Here is a 19,271-nt window from a genome sequence, read left to right on the forward strand (position 1 = left end):
TAGTACAACAACTCTTGATAATCTCCTACCTCTTTTGTCTGTAACTCACTATCATTTGTCTATTTGTTTTCCTGAGAAACTATCTTGTAGATAACAATGTGTAAAACAATAACCATTGATAATTTCCTACCACTTTGTAATTTGGTAAGCCCCCCTATTATTATGTTATCCTTCTTTTACTCTTTAAAATAAAAAAAGGGTGGAATTTACCATATGTAAAATATATCTCCACGTAAGAAAACGAAAGCGCAAACTGCAGGAGGAAACAAAAGAGTGGAGCCCTGCATCCATTGGGATGGCTGCTCCTTAAAAACTAACAAGCGTTGAAGAGGGTGTGGAGAAACTGGAACCTTTGTGAACTGCCGTGGGAACGCAAAATGGCACAGGCGGTGTGGAAAACAGTATGGCAATTCCTCATGGAATTAATTAAAAACAGAATTACCAAGCTGGGTGTGTAGCTCAGAGACACAGTGCATCCTTAGCATGTGTGAGGCTCTAGGTTCAGTCCCCAGCAAAACACACACACACACACACACACACACACACATACACACTCACAAAGAACTACTATATGATCCAGCAATTCCACTTCAAGTACCCAAACGAATTGAAAGCAGGATCTGGAGGAGATATTTGTACACTACTGTTCGTAGCAGCATTCTGTACAATAGCCAAAAAATAGATGCCAAGTTAAATAAATCATAATGCTGAGTGAAATACATCAGACAGCTAAATATCACTTGGCTTCCCTTACAGGAAAAACCTAAAGTATAAATAATTTAAAGAGCAAAGTAAGAGATGATAGAACACAGGGAGGCGGGCAGTGGAGAGGGGAAGGGGGTGGGGGGAGGGGAGGATGTGGAGGGGAGAATAAAGATGATTAAGATGCGGTACGTGCAGGTGCCAACTCTCCAAATGAGTGTAGTTATAATGTATCACAAACATCTACCAATAAAAACAACACAAAAAATAAATAAAAACAATCTAAATGTCCATAACAGAGAAGTGTGGAACTTTCTCGTGTTTTGTCCAATTCTTTGTCAGGACATCAAGAACCTGGAAAGAATCCCTGAAAAGAATCTGTGGGACACCCCAAATTGGTAACAGAATGAGCAAACAAAACAGGCTATGGAAAATTACTCCTGTGAGCCACTGCTTGTGTTCAAAGCCTAGTCACTGGGGGATGAACTGCTTAGGTAGATGCAGCTTCAGAAGCCAGGAACCAAGTGAGGCGTGCGAAGGAAAATACCAGCATTCACGCCAGTGCTACATTTGTTTATCCATTACAACCATATTTGTCTATGGATAGAAAGAAGGGAGGCAAAATTCAAGAACAGTACATTATATGAAATAGTTGGCTAATGGAATTTATAAGAATTGCATATGGCAGTGGTGGTGAACCTGTGGCACGTGTGCTGCAGCAAGCTGTCTGTATAAGTGAAAACTCTAAAGCGTTCACCATCACTGGTATATAGAGTTTTATTATTTGTAGATTTCTATCAGTAAAATGTATAATAAGGGCTGAGAATGTGGCTCAACATTAAGTGCTTGCCTAGCAATGCACAAAGCCCTGGGTTCAATCCCCAGTACCACACACACACACACACACACACACACACACACATACACCCCTTGTAACACACATACATGTTTTGTTTCAGAGAATGAATAAAAACAAGCATACACATTGTTTTCTTTCCCTCCATTAGAATGCAAACTCCTTGAAAGTAAGAGTTTTATTTCATTCCAGCACTTAGAAAAATACCTGGCGTGTAGCAGGTACACATTATGTGACTGAATACATGAGCACAGTTTGGGAATCCCTGGCTTCGTGAGTTGACTGCTAGACCTTAGTTAGGATTCCAGCCCCGCCATCATCCAGCTTTAAATTATCTAGCCCCTTGGAACCCTGGCGTTCTCATTTTAAAGATGGGATAATCCTTTACATCACAGAGAGGCTGTGACAATGTGTGCTTCTGCCTGTCACCTACTACGTGCTTCTCCACAGATGGGAGTGTCCTGCTCGCCCTCCATCCCTGTCCCACACACAATCCCTGCAGACCCAGCCCTGCTCTGTCACACATTTCAGTGATGTCACAGCTCCCCTGACTGAGGGCTCCCACACCTCCATCTGATGCCCAGCCTGAGTGCTGGCTGGACTGAGAGGGGCAGAGTGCGCACAGTGCCAGGCCCAGTTTTGCTCCTTCAGTCTTTGAGGACTCATACCCCCAGCATGTGTCCATCAGCGAAGAAGAAGTCCAAGAACAGAGTGGTTTCTAAGGTCAGACTTTGGGCTAGATCCTGGGATGAGCCCCTAGCAAGGGCCTGAACAAAGGATCCAGCCACACCAAGAACAGAGGCCTTCCAGCTTAGGGGGAAAGGGAGAGGAAGTGGGGAGGGAAAGGAAAGGGGAAAGGAAAGGGTGGAGGAGGTCAGGAGGATTCAGTGGTCCTCCATCCTGTCCCCAAACCAAGGTGACAAAACCCCCCCATCTAAGGCTGGTCAAACCATGCTCAGCCAAATGAGAGGCATCACAGAGGCATTTAGAGGGGTTTTCCTCCTGTGCTAACCCTCCCGTCTCTGTCCCTCTGTCCCCCAGACGGGAGATGAGAACCTGCAGGACAAGACAAAGCAGTCTGTCTACAAAGCAATTGAGCGGAATCGACTTAAAATGGTGAGATGCCTCATTCTGACCACAGCTTAGGGGGCATGAGTCCCCATGCAGTGCTGCTTCTGGTTGCCAGGCTGAGACACCCAGAGGGGTCAGCACACCCGGCCCTGAGCTGAGCCGAGCTGAGCCACAAACAAGGGAGTGATGAGCTCTCTCAGGAGAGCTGAAGCTTTTATTTTTCTGGTTTCTCACTTCTGGCAGGTGTTAAGAAATTTGTCAATCTTGAAGCTGCTCAAGATCTCAAACATCCGGATCCAAGAACTGCATAATCTGGCCAGAAGGTGTTGGAATTTAATGCTCCGAGTTCCAACGATGCTCCATGTCTCCTCCGGGTGAGCTCAGCCCACTTGTGACCTTCATGATGGACCCAGCAGCTGTTGTTACTGGGAACAGGCATTGTGCTAAGGAAGTTGAAAACTAGGTCTAATTTTCACAAAGGCTCTGCAGATAGGTATTTATTTTACCCATTTTACTGATGGGGACTGAGCCTTACGAGAGGAGTGGCTTAGCTCAGCTAAGTGAACTGGTAAGTGGCAGAGCAACAACGTGAAGGGATGCCGATCTGACATCAAGGCTGCACCCATAACAGTGGTCATAATCATCCAACTGTGGGCTAACTACAACCTAGGTCACTAAGTACAAGGGATTGTCTTTCTCCCATCAGCCTAACCCAGAGATTCACCTGCATACTGGCCTCTGAAGTTGGTGGATTAGTATTTCTTCCCGAGGTTCAATATCCTCACAAGTCACACCAGAATATTAAGGAAGCTGACATTTATTAGGTACCTGCTAAGTGCTAGCTACTGTACTAAGCACCTTAGGAGTGCCGCATTTCGTTTATTCTTCACAACAATCCTACTAGGTACACAGAATCATCCCAGCATTGCAGATAAAACTCCAGCTCTGGAACGTTAAATTTCTTATCAAAATCCAGATGGTAAGAGGCAGAAGCAGAATCTGACCCCCAGTTTGCCCGATTCCAAAGGCTGTGCTTAGATGGGTATAGTGGCACATACCTGTAATCCCGGCGCTCAGGAGGCTGTGGCAGGAGAATTGCAAGTCCAAGGTGGGCATGGGCTACACATTGAGTTCAAGGCTAGTCTGGACTACATGGTGAGACCTTGTCTCAAAACAAAACAAAACAAAAACAAAACCAGCAATGATGCTGCTTCACTGCCTCCTGCTTAGCAGAAACATTGTGAGAGCTCTGGGCCGCAAAGAATGGGTGCCCGGCCGGCACTGACCGTTACCATTATCTTCACCCCTGACCTCACTCTTCCCACACAGCCAGGAGGTCATAGGGTTTGCTAGGATGGGGCTTTGCAGGGGTCCAGTCTCTGACACACCTGGAGAAGTCCCCTTCCAGCAGAGATAATACCTTAACTCCTCCTCCCGGCTCCTCACTCGGATTTGGCATGCAATCAGGAAACAGAACTGGAAAGATCAGGAGCATGTAGCCCTATAATTTTCCAATTTTTTTTTTAAAGCAATGGACCTTCTCTTCAAATATCTGTCCGCAATGTCAGATCGGCACGACTTCACAATGTTGCTCTGCCACTTACTTTGTCATTGGGTGGACAGTATCTTGCCCTCATCTTCTCCCCTACTCAGGAAAAGGGAACTACCTCCTCAGGACCGCAGTTTCCTCGGAATATAAATTGAAAAGCCTCAGGGCCATTCATCCTTTCAACTGAAGGCCTGAGAGACAGAGCCCTGCCCTAGAGGCAGAGGCATACAATGTATATTGCTAGTTCTTAACCCTCCCAACCTCTCTCTACTCCTTCCTGTTGCTCCCTGCCACCAAGCATAGGCCTCTGGGCAGTGCAGAAGTTTCTTTTCAGGCTCTCTAGCTTTCCTAACAGGCTCCCTGAGCTGGTTGCATAGCAGCTGTTTCAGGAACAGCTCCGGCCTTAGCTCTGCTTTGCTGACAGCTTTTTCTTTGCCTGCCAGGGAAGACAATGTTTCCAATACAGTACAACCAAATAATGAGCTCCAAGAAGCTAAGTGCCTTGAGAAGAACCTGGAACTCAAGAAAAGAAAATCCACAGGGAAACCTAAGGAAGCAAGGCCGAGTGAGTGGGAGTATGAGGAGCCAGGGGTAAGTAACACGGCTCCATGTTCACGTGTTGCAGTACCGAGGACAGAAGAGCAGAGGGAGCCTGACATCCCAAGGACATCAAGGGGTCATGGCCTGAACAGGGTCGCCCAAAGGCGGCAACTAGGGGGCCCCCAAGTCATCATTCTGAAGACCTATAACTACAGAACTCGCAGGAAGGACGAGAAGCAGCTGGATGTAAATGGCCAGTATACCTGGTTTGAGGGGCTGCCTACACGAATCCACCTCCCAGGGCCGAAGGTCATGTGCAGATCCTCCAAGCTACGCTGGGTTAAGCGCTGCTGTACCCGCTTCTGCTCCGCAACACTTGAAATGCCTAGGTACCGTTCGTATAAGGTGGGTATGACAATGCCGCTGCTAGGCCAGGATGAGATGCAGACTCTAAACTGGCCCAGACTTGGGCTCCAGAATCAGAGGGCTCAGGATTCTGAGTCCTGGGGGCTGTGGCTGGCAGTGCTGCGAGGCTTTGCCCTCACGTCTGGGGAGAGGCGGGCGCGCACGGACCGGTCAGCACAGCAGGACAGTTGCTAAGACGAGGCCACTGCAGTTCGCAAGCAGGGGCCCCAGGGGAAGGTGGGACACTGGAAGTGAGGGTACCAAGGCGGGTATCTAGTTGCCTGGAGGCCTCAGAGGTATCAGGACCTGCTATGGTTCTGAATATCAGTTAGAGGTTTAAGTAAGCTGGTTAAGGAATTTCTAAATGTGGGAAGGGGGAGTGGCCAAGTTAGCGTTGCTGCATTCCACCCCTTCTAGACCAAATCAACTCTCCGTGTTCTAGTTTACACTTCCAATAAGATTTACTCTGAACAAAAATTTATTTACGAGAGAGAGAGACAGGAAGAGAGGGAGGGAGGAGAAGAGGAGAGAAGAAAGACAGAGAGACAGAGAAAGATAGGAAACAATATGTCTCTTGGGATAGGTAGGTTCCATGAGAGGGAGCGGTTGGTCCAGCTTTTAGTTTCCCGCAAGCCGCAGACACCCTTGGCCCTGTGCTCTTTCGCCAAACGATAGCGCCCTCTGGGGGTGATTTAGCGCCTATCACCGAGGTCTCTGCACGCAGGTGGTGTGACCCCAGTGGAGCCGGCCAAATGAGAAGATGGAGATCACACCCTGAGCAGAACTCAAGAGATAGCCGGGAAAATTTGAGAATCTACAAATAAAACTTCCCATAAGGCACTGAAAAATGCTTCTGCGGGTTGTCTGGGGTTGGTGAGACTGGAGGAAAGAAGCCATCAGTGGCGGTGGCTAAGGAGTACAGTATGTGTACTACGACTTCCGGTGTGCCCCACGCTCCTAAGGTCTAGAACCAGAATAAAGAAGCCTGCCAGCTGCACCCCTCCCCCTCTGGGAGCTGACCTCCTGAGTGGTGCACTCTTCTGTGAGGTCAAAGAACGATTGTGTGCTTCCTGAGCATAAACTGCCTCATAATGGCCCTGAGGCAAAATTACCAAAAAGCTCTGGCACTGGGCGTGGTAACACTCGCCTTAATCCCAGCACTCCGAGGCTGAGACGGGACAATCGCTGCAAGTTTTAGGCCAGCCTGGGCCACACAGTGTTTAAGGCCAGCCTGAACTACACAGCGAGACCCTGTCTCAAAAAAAAAAAAAAAAAAAAAAAGGCAGCTATGGCGGCCAGACAGAAAATGACTTGTCCAGCTTGACTGTGGAGGAAATAGCAAAAGCAAAAACTAAACCGCTTTATTTCCCTGAAAATAAGACCAGTTCTAATATTTATTTTTGCTCCAAAAGGTGCACTAGGGTTTATTTTCAGGGGATGTCATTTTTTTTATGAACGTCAATCTACATTTATTCAGTACAGTCATATTGCCTTCCTCTGGAACATCACCCTAAGTCTTCAAACCCTGAATTCAGCAACAGAGCTCGCCTTAAATGACCACTTCTGGTCCATGTAGCCTACACGTAGTGTACTGGCAACACAGCCGTCAGTGATTTCCTCTCAGGAATTGACCCAAGTCACCACCTCTTGGAGGGCAGGCTTCCCGAAGTTTCCATTAAAATGAATGAAGACTTAGGAGACAGGGGTGGCAACAAAAATGATGACAGTTAAGAATGATGGTCCTACATAAAAGCAATGAAAAACTGCAGGCACCAAAATTCAGAAAACATTTATTTTACATGAGTGCAGTTAAGTACATCCATGACAACAGACAATGTATTGAGTTATGAAGATTCACATTAGACACAACCAGGTCCATTCATAATCAAGTGCACACATTATGCATGCCCCAGGTCTGGGCTCCGTGGGTCACTTGGCAATAAGTCCTGAGCTCATTTGTTTACATAGGCGTTTACCTCTCACCCAAAGGCACCCACTTGGTTATTTACAAATGCTTAATCATAATTCACATTATCATTTAAGTATTAATGTCAATAATACTACTTATGTTTAATATTAATATTGTTTTGTAATTCAATATGCCTATTATATATTGCAATGGATGTACTAAATCAGCGGTGGCAAACCTATGGCAGACATTATTGTGTTTTTATTTTAAAACAAAAGATATTAATGTATGAATTGGTTTTTTAACCCAAAACCTCAGTACTGTGTTCAGGCTTAATTGTGGTGTTGGTACTTTGCAATAAATACGTGGGTTTTGGGGTGCAGCTTACCACTCATCTCTAAAGGCTTCGCTATCCCGGTACTAAATGCACCTATGTGGCTGATGATCTTCACTGGGGCTTATTTTGGGGGTAGGCCTTCTATTATGAGGATCCTGAAAAATCTTGCTAGGGTTCATTTTCCAGTCAGGTCTTATTTGGGGGAAAATACAGCAGGTTTCCTGGCTGCTCCCAGTTCCATTTTTCCCAAGAAAGAAAAAGGCATGTAAGCCTGCCCAGACAGGGGTAACTGGGCTAGTGGCGCAGCCCCAGCCTTCAGCCCAGTGCTGCTAATGTCAGCCTGTGGGTGTCACCTGGGCCTCTCAATGTGTCCTATCTGTATCACAGATCAAGGAAAACAACAGGTCAGTTAGGGAGCTGGCTCTGTGTCTCCACTGCTCCATGGAACCCAGTATGTTACCATCAGCCCCAAACTCTGGTTGGGGTTACCCTCCATTGGTAGGAGCCTTAAAGGCCAGAACAATCCAGCGGGGGTGAGGAAAGCTGAGGGAGCCCAGCTTTCTGCAGTCCGAGACTATAAAGCAGCACATTCGCTGCAGGAAGTCTGCGCAGAGTAGACGCCCAACACCATCAAAGGAGGCAGACCCCTCCCTGGAAAGACAGGGTGGTGATGAAGAGCTCTGCAGTTTGGGAGGGGGTGAACTGTAAGAGGGCTTCCTCCTTACCCCACCTGCTCCCACTGCTCCTCCCCTATAATTCCTGGGCATGAGCCTTGGTCTGGGGAGTGCACCACACTGCTGTAGCTTAGCGCTCTCCCCACTCCTCACCTCCTCCGTTGAGCGGTGGACCCTCACCACCTCCTGTGCAACCTCAGCCCAGTGACCTCTGCTTCCAGCTGTGCTCCTGCTCAGCTTGCACACCAGCCCACTTTCTCAGTAGTCACTTCCATTCCCTTGCGGGGTATCATCAATCTTGGAAAAAATAACCTTTATTCATTCTTCTTTCCCAAGTGCCTTCTAACCCATCGACCTTAGTGCGATCTTCTGTCCTGAATGCACCATCACTAAGCAGTCAGGGAAGCACAGTCCCACCAAACTGTTGTTCCTGGGATCTCTCCCCGTCCCAGCACTATCCTTGGTAAGACCTCCTAGGGGGCCCCAAATACCCAGATGGGGTGGGCTTGGGTAAGAATGACATCTACTGTGGCCCACAGCATACCAAGCTGAGCTGCAATTTCTCAAGGGGAGATGCCACCATGCCACCCAGCATAAGGGAGGCTTATGTAGGAGGCTGGGATCTGGCCTGGCTACAGGAGCAAGGACTGTAGGTCCTAGAGCCGAGTGACTCCTAGCAGAGCACTCATGCCAGCCACATCCTCACTTGCCCTGGCAGCTACTGGTCCGCCTCTGGCAACCTGCCCACCGCGGTCCCCAACTGGGATCTCTCCACTGCCACTGATCACTTCAATCTGAGACTCTTCTGGGCTCAGTAAGATCCTGATTTGGGGAGGAGGCCATCCTAGAAATGGCTAACAGTTAACTGGGGGGAGGGCAGCAACTTTAAAATGTTTGAACTGGAACTTATTTTTGAGTGAATTTTAACAAGTCACATGACCGCTCCAAGCCTCTTTCATGTTTTTAAAACAAGAATACTACAGTTTATTTCAGAAGACTAAGCAAATCAAGCTTGTAAGATGAAGCCAGTTGTGGGGTGTAGAACAAATGTTTGGCCGTACCTCAAACTTTTTCCCTGGCCATTTGCAATAATGAAGCCCCAGGGACAATGCTGACCCCATTTCTTGCTTTTGAGCAGCTACATAACCATGGGCTTTTAGGGAACTAACTGCTTGTTAACAAGCCAAGCTTATTTCACATTCACCTTCTGCGCACTATTCCAATCGTCTAGATTAGGTACCACGCAAACAACTGCAATGTAAAAATAGGATGCGGCCTTCCAGGCAAATAGGCCTAGCTTTTTATCAGCTGTGCGATATCAGGGAATGTTGTTTATTCTCTAAGCTTCAATTTCTTTGTTTGCAAAAGCGGAGAAATAATGATGCCCATCTCAGTGGGTTAAATAAGAACATACATTAGCCACTTTGCAGGGCAAGGCAGATACCACCACTTGGTACCTACATCACAGGCAAGCCTGCAGCCTACATAACACTAAAAAATATAGTGGTTCAGCAGAAAGTCATCTCTTCCATAAAGTGAAGAGCTAGACAGTAGCCTCATAATTGTAACAGAATTATGGGTCACTTCCTATGTGTCAAGCACTGTGCTAAGTTCTTTATGCATGACATCTCTTTTAAATCCTCATAACCTGAGGATATAAGTATAACTGGCCCTCCACATCTATGAGTTTTGTATCTTTGAGTTCTGCATCCATGGATTCAACCAACCTTGGACCAAAAATATTTGGAAAGAAGAAAGCACTAAAGCAGTACCAAACATGTAAAGCTTTTTTCTTATTATTGCCCAAATAACACAATAATGCAGCATAACTTTTTTTTTTCTTTTTGGTTTTTTGGGACAGGTCTTGCTATGTAATTCAGACTTGCCTTGAACTTACTGTTTCTTAGGCTGGCCTTAAACTTGTGGTGATCCTCCTGCCACAGCCTCCCAAATGCTGGGTGTGCACCACCACGCCCAGCAACACAACTACTTGCATAACATTTACACTGCATATTATAAGTACTCTAGAGATTATTTAAAGTCTATGAAAGGGGGCTGGGGATTTAGCTCAGCGGTACAGCGCCTGCCTGGCAAGCGCGAGGTCGTGAGTTTGATTCCCGGTACCAGGGGGAAAAAAAAAAAAGTCTATGAAAGGGTGTGTGTAGGTTATGTAATATGCTGTTTTATTTCTTATTTTCTTACTATGCTATCTTATATAAAGGATTTGAGCATCTGCAGAATTTGGTATCCTTGGGGATCCTAAAAGTAATCTCTCACGGACATTAAAGGTTGACTGTACAACTACCCTCATTTTACAAATGAAACTGAGGTAGGGTGAGATTAACTAGTTTACAGGAGGCCTCACATCTAGTAATAAGGAGGCCAGCCTTAACCCTATCCTCCACTGCAGCTCTCTGAAGTCACCGAGCTTTGGACCCTGTAATTCTCACCAACTTACCCAGGTAGTAGCAGGACAATGTTCAGCTCCCTCTACCCTTCCTGCCTCAATGCTGTTTTCATCACCCTTTATTACTTTCCTACAAAAAATCTCAAGTAGCTTTTAACCCCCCAGGAATCTTCCTGTACCCTGAATCCACCGTGTGCCCCCAGACCCTGGAACCTCAGAGGTTCTTCCCCTGGGGTTCTATGGTCGCTGGTCCCCGGCTGCCTTCTGGGACTGTCAAGAGGAAGGAGTCCAAGAAACAGCTTCTAGGACAGACTGAACTGTGCAGCCCCCTAAGCCTGGGATTTAGGGGGACCTCTTGGGCTTCCTATTACTCCTCACCCTCCCAGATGTCACTTGGCTCCCATCTGGCTCTGATTTGGTCAGGGACGCCTAGACACCTCTTCCTCCTTTCCCATCTTCCTTCTTGGTTATAAACTATTCTGAGCACAAATTATGCAAAACTCTTCACTTTTCCCGCTGAATGGGCAGAGTTCAGGTGATGGGTGATCAAAGGAGGCCGACTTCAGTTCTCTAGAAAGCCAAGAGATATGTCAAGTAGACAGTGGGCTGCAAGCTTTCTGATCTAGGTACCATCCTTTATCCTTTGGAAATAAAGACATTTCCTGCATTCCTATCATCACCTGGAAATCTCCTATTTTGTGTACTGCCTATCAGTTTTTCTTAGAAAGGCAGCACAGTCCCCAACTTACGAACATTCAAGTTGGGAACTTTCAGGGGTGTACTACATAAGACTCACTTTGTCGGACTTATGAACAAATCCTACTTAATGAACATTTTCCTGGAATGGAACTTGCTCATAAGTTCATTCTCAGTACTTAAAACATTACTGTGGGATGAGAAGGTATGTGTATAATGTGATAAGACTGTTAACCAATCAGAACTTACAGATCCCTAATGATTGATCTCTTTAGAACAGCTTATTAACGTCACCACCTGACCCCAAATCCTGGCACCACCAGCTCCTACCAAATAACCTTGGGTAAGTTCCTTAATGCTTCCTCATCTATAAAATAGAGATGATCCCACCCAGGCACAGTGGTACACACCTGTAATCCCAGCACTCTTGAGGCTGAGGGAGGAGGATCAAAGTTTGAGCTTCACCTGGGCAACTTAGTGAGACTCTGTCTCAGGACAAAAAATAAGAAGCCAGGCATGGCAGTGTATACCTATAATTCCAGCACTTGGGAGGTTAGGGCAAAAGGACTGATTTGAGTTCATGGCCAGCCTGAATTAAATAGTGAGATCCTGTCTTAAAAAGAGAAAGCAAAGCAAAGCAAAGCAGAAAAGAAAGGAAATTTAAAAGGCTGGAGACATAGTTCAGGGTCAAGGCCTTTGGTTCAATCCCCAGTACCACAAAACAGTAACAAAAACAGATGATGATATTCCCTATTTCAGACATTCGCTGCAAACTGAGAAGACACACTAGTAAATGCCCTCAGGCCACATCTAGACACAGTGCTCAATGACCTCTAGAAACTACTTTTGTGACTTTAAAAATTGTGAAAATGTTAAGGTCACTGAGCCTGGTTGCTATATTGTTGAAAAATAAAACAAAACAAAAACTTCAATCCTCTGACTCTGAGCAGTTTCTAAGTTAAATTAACACTCGAGGGACATATCTGTCACTACAGAAGATACACAGAAAAAACACATAAGCCCTTAAAGCAGTGTGTCCAACCAACTGTACATGGGTTGCATGCAGCCCCACAAGAACATTAGCATCATTATGATTCTTAGTGACATTCTTCATGACTCAGTTGGGCAGTACTCGAGCATGGACTGTGAAGGTAACAACCGAACACTGCAGGGGAGGATGCAGTGCCGTGCTACCTCTGCCTCCAGTGTCTGCCCCACAGTCTCATCTAACCCCACAAATATCACGTTACACTCACTTGTGGATGTGTTGAGTGAAACACAGTGATTATCAATAAGGGTATTTCAACCTACTTTTGTGAAGACAGGTGTTTATTGTTATTAACAACAGACATGTAAGTTTTATTTATTAAACTTGGGCTTGTATAATTTCATTTTAATGTTATAATAAAAATATAAAAATAAAGGAAGTTTTGTTACTTATATACATTAATTATATATGTTATAGATGGCCCAAGACAATTTCTCTTCACTCATGATCCAGACAAGCCAAAAGACCAAATACCCATGCCTTAAAGGAAATTCTAAGAGGTGCTCCGGCCACAGGGAGAACAGCCACAAGACATGAGTGTCCTGAGGTGTTTAAAAGTCACAGGCCTTGAGCGGGCATGGTGGTACACACCTATAATCTCAGCACTACGGAGGCTGAGGCTGGAAGATCACAAATTCAAGGCCAGCCTGGGCTACACAGTGAGTTCAAGGCTAGCCTGAATTGCATAGTGAGACTGTCTCCAGAAAAACAAACAAAAAACTAGTCACAGGCCCATAGAGTTTGTGGTGTCTAGGGGAAAATCCACTGGCCTGTCTGGTCTTACCTCCTGGACCCTGCAGCTAGAAATACTATGTCCCAGTAGCAAGCACTTTCTTCCAGCTTGATCACAGTATTCTGTGTTACTGAGCTGCCTCACTCTAGCACCTTCCTAGCTTCTTCTGACCAGGTATGTGCACTTTTAGACCTTCATCCTGTCAGCCTCAAATCCCTACTCTGCAGGGCTCAGAGCCAGAATTCTAGAAAGACTCCAAGGGAAAACCACAAAACTCATCTATGTAACGGTAATACTGAAAGCTGAAAACTGACAGCTCTCTTGGGCAAGATCCAGAAAAGCTAAAGAGGACTGGTGATAGCATCAATGCAGAATTGAGCCTAAACCTGTGCACTCCATGCACATGTTCAGAAATCACAGCACGTGGGGAAAAATTCCCAACAGTCATGAGGTTAGCCAGAGGCACAGAGGTAGCGGTGCCCAGGAGTTCCCATACTAAGTACCTATTTTAACCAAATGCAGCATAATTCTGAGATTCAGGAAAGGAGATGGCATAATAATTCTTCACAAAAAAAAAATAATAATAATAATAATTCTTTACAGCTCCTTTGCTGGCTATGTTAATCTTTCTCAGTCTCAACCATAGCATTACAAAGTAAACACAGGCAAAACTGTGGAAAATACTGTATTTATGTATATAGGAAGGACAGCTGTAGGCCCTCAGAGGAAATTCTACTCCAAAGAAAAAACTTAGCAGCAAATTCGTATCTCTCCCATCATAGCCCAGGCTGGAAAGTTAAGCTTTTTATCTCTGGACACCCATTAGACCCTTCCCACCAGAGAATTCCAAATACAAGAAAAAGGAACTCCTTCCAGAACTGAGGTCCAGGGGGAACCTATTTCCAAAGGAACAGGCAGTGACTCTGTTTTGAGGGTCAGACTAGAAGTCATGCTAGGGTTCTTCTCTGGGTTTTGAGAAGCCTGCATGTTGAGAGCTGGCAGCATGACAGGGACCCACCAGAGGGACTGGATAGCAGCTAGTCATGGTTTCTCGGGTGCACACATATATGTGTGTAATAGGGCGCATGTTGTTGTTTTCCTTGTGCTTGAAGTTTCCATCTGCTATCCTCTCGCTGACAGCATCCCGGTACTTTGCACCTACATTTCTTTCTGTGGCTAAGGATCTGGAAACCAAGTTTTCCTCCAAACAAAATCACCGTGGTTCGGCAATGTGGCAAAGGTAACAGCTGTCCCAGGGGAGTAAAACAGATGACTAGAAGAGTGGTTTGCTCCAATCAGACATCCTTGATTTTTTCCCCAATCAGATATCCTTGATTCCTTTTTAAAAAACAAGAGGCTGGTGACAGAAATGATGGCTCAAGAGAGACATCATTCCAAATCTGTTACTACCCTCAAAGAAGTTCCTTTCCTAATCTTCCAATACCAAGGCTTCAGAGACAGAGGCCATTCTTGCAGCTGCGATCCTGACTGCTACCTGCCTCCTTGACAGGGCCTTGCTATCTCCATCAACAGAGATCTTATCTCCAGGGTTCCTCTCAGACATGGGCTGGACCTCATCTGGAGGGTCTGAGCAGCCCAAGGTGCTGGGGGTCCCAAGTGCAGCAGAGTGTCCATAGGGCCCAATTCTAGACATTGGATTTAGGGGCTGAGTTGAGGGGGATCTCCTTGAGCTCCGTCCGCATACACAGGTACTCCCCGATGACAGCCATGAGTGCAATGCACACAGCTTGGACCAGCCACCAGGTCAACGCCGAGGGGAAACGGGAGCTGTAGAACCAGCAGCCCAGGAGGTGAAAGAAATGGACAGTAACAGTGAAATCCAGACACTGCTTCCCTCGCCGGATGAAGTACAGCAAGCCCAGGGCACTGTAGGGAAAGGATAGCAGCAAGTTGTCACTGGGTTGTCCTGACCTTAAGGTTAGGTTACTTGGGTGGTAGGGACAATTAGGATGAGAGCAGAGTAGTCAGAAGTGAGCGAGATAAGTATCAAGCAAGGATTACAGTACCAGATGCCAGAGGAACCTGGCAGGTAATGTGAAGAGTGAATTAGACTAAGCAAAAGACAACAAAGTACAAGCTTGATGATAAATACCAAGGGTGACTCAAGGAAATACTAGGGATTGGTGGGGTACCCTGAAAGCATACAAGTTCTAGTTAAAATGGAGACAAGCTACTAGCATCTAAGTAAATCTTATGCTAGACGGTTAGCCTGAAATCCTTCAATCTTCCCATTATTCAAGAGAAGCCAGAAATCTGGACTTCTATAAAATATACTGACTTTCAACTAGCTGAAAAAAAAAAGTTTAAAAACCATGCATGATGTGCTTGCTTCAAGAGCACATATACTAAAAGAAACTGGAACAACATAGAGATGATTAGCATGGCCCCTGTGCAAGGATGCAAATTTGTGAAGTGTTCCATATATTTAAAAAAAAGTATGCATGAGGCCAGGCATGGTGGCACATGCCTATAATCCTACCACTGGGGAGGCTGAGGCAGGAGGATCACCACGAGTTCAAGGCCAGCCTGGGCTACATAGTGAGTTCAATCCAACCTGAACTACACAGACCCTGTCTCAAAAAAAAAACCAAAACTCATGTGTGAACATCTGTATAAGGCAAACAGAACATACCTAAGAGATAAATCTAGGTCAAAATTAGCCCACCAATTTTCAACCTTCAGTTTAAGATTAAGAATACTAATACTGGGGCCAGGGATATATCTCAGCAGCATAAGTGCCTGCCTGGCAAGTGCTAGGTCCTGAGTTTGATTCCCAGTACCAAAAAAAAAGGCTAGAAAAAAAAAAAGAATACTAATAATGTTCAAGTCATTGTTCTAAGTACTTCCTGTGAATTGATATTTAATCCTTACAGCTATGATGCAGGTGACTTTAGTAGCTTTCCCACTTTACTGATGAGAAAACTGGGGCTTAGATTAACTTGTCCAAAGTCAATAGAATAATGGTAAAATTCAACTCGGGAGGCTGAGGCAGGAGGATCGTTGCAAGTTTGAGCTGGGCTACAAAGTGAGCTCAAGGGCAGCCTGAACTACATAGTGAGACCCTACCCCAAAAAGACAAAATAATAATGATAATAATAATAGTAATAATAATAGTAATAATAATAATAATTGAGAGTCAAAGCCAAGTGAGTCTTTCTCAGCTTGAGATTTTGATCACTATGCTAAAATGCTTCTCAAAAGAGAGGCAGTGGTTATGAGTAACCTTAGACATTGCCTACTCCAAAACTTTGATATGGAGCCCGTGGCCCAGAGAGGAAGCAAAGAATTCAGCTAATGGCAGAGGGATCAAGACTAGGAGCCAGTGTTTCTGACTTCCAGTCTAATCTTTTCCCCGCCTCATGCCACGTCAGGGAAGTGATCTGAGATGGAAGCTGTCATGCAAGCAGCACACACACAGTGACAGAAGAGCTTTGCAGCTGAGTCAAAACAGCAATGGAAGCAGTCCCATGACAGAGCCAGTCCCCTCCGCCACCCACTTTAGTCTACCACTCCTCAGGAACAGGCACAGGCACCAGCTGTCTCGTGTCCAAATTTAGAAAGTCCCAGTTCTAAGGCCCCAAAAGCCAGATAGCAAAACCAGCGGTACTCACCAGGTGAGGGCATTGAGGATGAAGGACATCATGGAGAGCCGGCCTGGAGGAGTGGAAAAGCCCAGGATCTGAGGGGGAATCACAAATGAAAATATGCTGGAGATGTCACCTGGTACAGCAAGGATCCCAGCAGCCCTCCTTCACAGGACACAGAAGACAACAGCCTTTCATGTGCATGGCTGCCTAATTCCAACAAGTTGTTTCTTCCTCTGTGTGTCTGTTTGCTCGCTCTCGCTCTCTCTCTCTCTCTCTCTCTCTCTCTCTCTCTCCACGGTACTTTCATGAATATCCACTGTAGATTGCATTTAATCGTCACGGTAGGTGGAAGCGTAGTATTATTCTCATTTTGAGAAGGGTGACATAAAACCCCAAGTTAAGTTGCCCAAATGATACAGTAAGTAAATAGCAAGAGTAAGGTCTAGAAGGCTATTCATCAAGCGATGGCCCCACTGACCAGGCATACGCTTTTGTAAACCAAGTTTTATTGAACATAGCCCACAACTAGTCACTTATTGTCTATGGCTGCTTTTGCACTACAGTGGCAGAGCTGAGTAGCTGTGACCTAAAATCTTTACCACCATCCTCTTCAGAAGTTCTGTTGAACTCGAGCCTAGATCTCAGGTTGTGTACATTCGATAGTTTTTCCAACTTAATCTAGAATTTCCACATACCCTTCCTAGGAGGAAAGAAGCTTCTATGAGGTTACTACTAAACACTGGGGCACAGGCCTCGGGATTTAGCTCAGCGGCACAGCGCCTGCCTGGCAAGTGCAAAGTCGTGAGTTCGATTCCCCGTACCGGAAAAAAAAAAACCAAACAAACAAACAAAAAAAAGCTCATAAACACTGGGGCACATGCAAGCTTCACTACCCTTGATGATATTACTGAATACCAACTATCTGCACCATACTTTCAATTTACAGAGAAAAGCCTCTGACATCCATAATCTCATATTATTCTTTCAAAAATCTAGGAAAGCCTTTATAGTTACTACCACCACCTCCTTTTGAATAACAACTTGCCCAGGGGCCATGCAAAGAATAAGCCATCAGGAACAGGGGCACCACCCCAGGTCTCCTGGCTCCACAAACTGTACATTAGCATTTACCACAGGTGCCCCTCAGGTTTAACAACTGCTTCGGCCTATTGTACTTTATACAGTACTTTTTATTCCTACGTCCCTCTGAGCCTCGTAACATTTTACTGAGGGTGACAGAGAAAGAGAATTTTGTTCACCTGCCAAAAGCGGGAAAAGGCTCAAAAAGGTGAAACAACTTGCTCAAGTTCCCATAATTACAGTAGTGTGTTTAAGCCTGGTTTGGACCTTAAACACAGGCTCCCTGGCACCACGGTTCACCATCTCTCTGCTTCCAGGCCCATGATTTTCTACACAGAAAAACAGAGTAAGAGAAGTAACAACACTTGCCCCAGGTCACTCAGCCGGAAGAACGGAACTTAAATGCAGGCCTGTCTGATCCCAAAGCCCGGACAGTTTCCACCGCACCCCCATGAACGCCCTTTTATCCACACCGATCGCCAGTATAGTCCGTTGAGTATCCTCAAAAACGTGAAGCTGCTTTCCCAAATTGTAAGAGTTGCCTGGAGTGCAAGCTTGTTGAAAATAACATGGAGACCCTTCCCTCTGCACTCATCTGCTTGTTATCAGTGTCTCCCTTTTATGGATGGGGCCGCTGAGACTTAGAAGAGATGAATCCTTTACTAACCAGGCCCACGATCCAGTGTCAGACAACAGCCTACAGTGAACCGAGACCCCACCCGCGCCCGCCGGGTGACCCTACCTCGGCGTCGAACATCTGGTCCAGCGAGGGGCTGCTTCGCATTAGAGCATCCACCAGGGCCAGCCACAGACCCAGCGAGCCATAATAGACGGTCTGCATGAGGACGATCTGCGACAGGATCAGCAACGGGTCCCACACGTAGCTGCGGAACTGGCCCGCCATGCCGGCCCGCGGGGCCCGGCCACCGCCTGCGCCTCAGCGCCGCCGCGCCATGGGCCCCCGGTCGCCCCGCCACCTGCGGGGACAGCGTACAGCTGGGCCCCAGCCTCCCGGCCGTCACCTTGACAACGCCGCCCCGCCCGCGGGGAGGGATTGGGACTGAGGGGCGAGCCCATTCCGGGAGGTGGGGGGAGGACGGAGCGGACAAACCCATTCCCAGAAAGGGGAAATCTGGTCCATTCCAGCTGCTCGGCCCCCGCCGAACACAGCTCCTCTGGGGTTCACTCACCGGTGACTGACTCGAGGATGCAGCGTCCGAGCCCGGCCCGGCCTCACCGGCTAGCTTCCAAAACACTATTAACACACCGGACCATGGAGGAGAGGCCCGACCAGCCTAGAGAGGCAAAAATGTGACGACCCGAAGGGCCGAGGAGGCTACGTGGGAAGGAAGCGTTTCCGGGGATGGCGTCGTAGGGTAGGGCTGATAATGCGCAGGCGTAGTGGGTGCAACCCTTGCTCAAATTACCTACAGGGCACAGGCAGCCGGGAAATGAGTGTGCACATGCGCAGAATGAACGATGAAGGCGAACGGAAGCCAGGCACAAAATCCGTAGCGCTTGCGTGCCCTCTAGAGGGAAGTGGGGGAGGGGGGTCAGAGCGGCGACTAGAGAGGTCGTGCAGGGGTTACGCTGTGGCTCGCTGGCGAGGGTGATAGGTCTGAGTATTAACGAGGTGGTAAACGTTGGCTATTTTCA

The 19,271-nt window shown here is 46.7% G+C and overlaps 2 protein-coding genes across 4 annotated transcripts in view; one reads left to right on the plus strand and one right to left on the minus strand.

Moving 5' to 3' along the window:
• The window catches only part of Sys1 (Sys1 golgi trafficking protein), a 40,764-nt gene extending 21,746 nt beyond the window's left edge, over nt 1–19,018 (minus strand). Inside the window, exons 1-4 of one of the 2 annotated variants that reach the window (XM_005392430.2) lie at nt 18,806–19,008; nt 18,358–18,592; nt 16,560–16,627; nt 13,597–14,814 (exon numbers count right to left, since the gene is read on the minus strand). In XM_005392430.2, the coding sequence (XP_005392487.1) occupies nt 14,574–14,814; nt 16,560–16,627; nt 18,358–18,519 (471 nt within the window). In that variant the 5' untranslated portion in view covers nt 18,520–18,592; nt 18,806–19,008 and the 3' untranslated portion in view covers nt 13,597–14,573. Of the gene's footprint in view, nt 1–13,596; nt 14,815–16,559; nt 16,628–18,357; nt 18,593–18,805 lie in introns of those variants that run through there. The other variant, XM_005392431.2, reaches the window with a different exon arrangement.
• Tp53tg5 (TP53 target 5) lies at nt 1,997–5,971 on the plus strand. 2 transcript variants are annotated; one of them, XM_005392432.1, is made up of 5 exons: nt 1,997–2,281; nt 2,600–2,674; nt 2,873–3,003; nt 4,622–5,107; nt 5,848–5,971. In XM_005392432.1, exons 1-5 carry the CDS (start codon nt 2,135–2,137, stop codon nt 5,945–5,947), a joined length of 939 nt encoding a protein of 312 aa, XP_005392489.1. In that variant the 5' UTR covers nt 1,997–2,134; the 3' UTR covers nt 5,948–5,971. The 2 variants fall into 2 exon arrangements, with proteins under 2 accessions (XP_005392489.1, XP_005392490.1); XM_005392433.1 differs by having other exon boundaries at nt 4,622–5,123; nt 5,848–5,934.
• Nucleotides 19,019–19,271: the final 253 nt, after the last annotated feature.

The sequence above is a fragment of the Chinchilla lanigera genome, unplaced genomic scaffold (genome assembly GCF_000276665.1).
Source record: "Chinchilla lanigera isolate Chin_1 unplaced genomic scaffold, ChiLan1.0 scaffold00044, whole genome shotgun sequence".
Taxonomy (NCBI): Eukaryota; Metazoa; Chordata; class Mammalia; order Rodentia; family Chinchillidae; genus Chinchilla; species Chinchilla lanigera.

Bases quoted from the DNA above. Each gene is read 5' to 3' on its own strand.
- Tp53tg5 (XM_005392432.1), top strand. From the start codon at position 2,135: ATGCCCAGCCTGAGTGCTGGCTGGACTGAGAGGGGCAGAGTGCGCACA. The intron at 2,282-2,599 runs GTCAGACTTTGG...TCTGTCCCCCAG, and splicing joins AGAACAGAGTGGTTTCTAAG to ACGGGAGATGAGAACCTGCA. The intron at 5,108-5,847 runs GTACCGTTCGTA...CTCTGCACGCAG, and splicing joins GCAACACTTGAAATGCCTAG to GTGGTGTGACCCCAGTGGAG.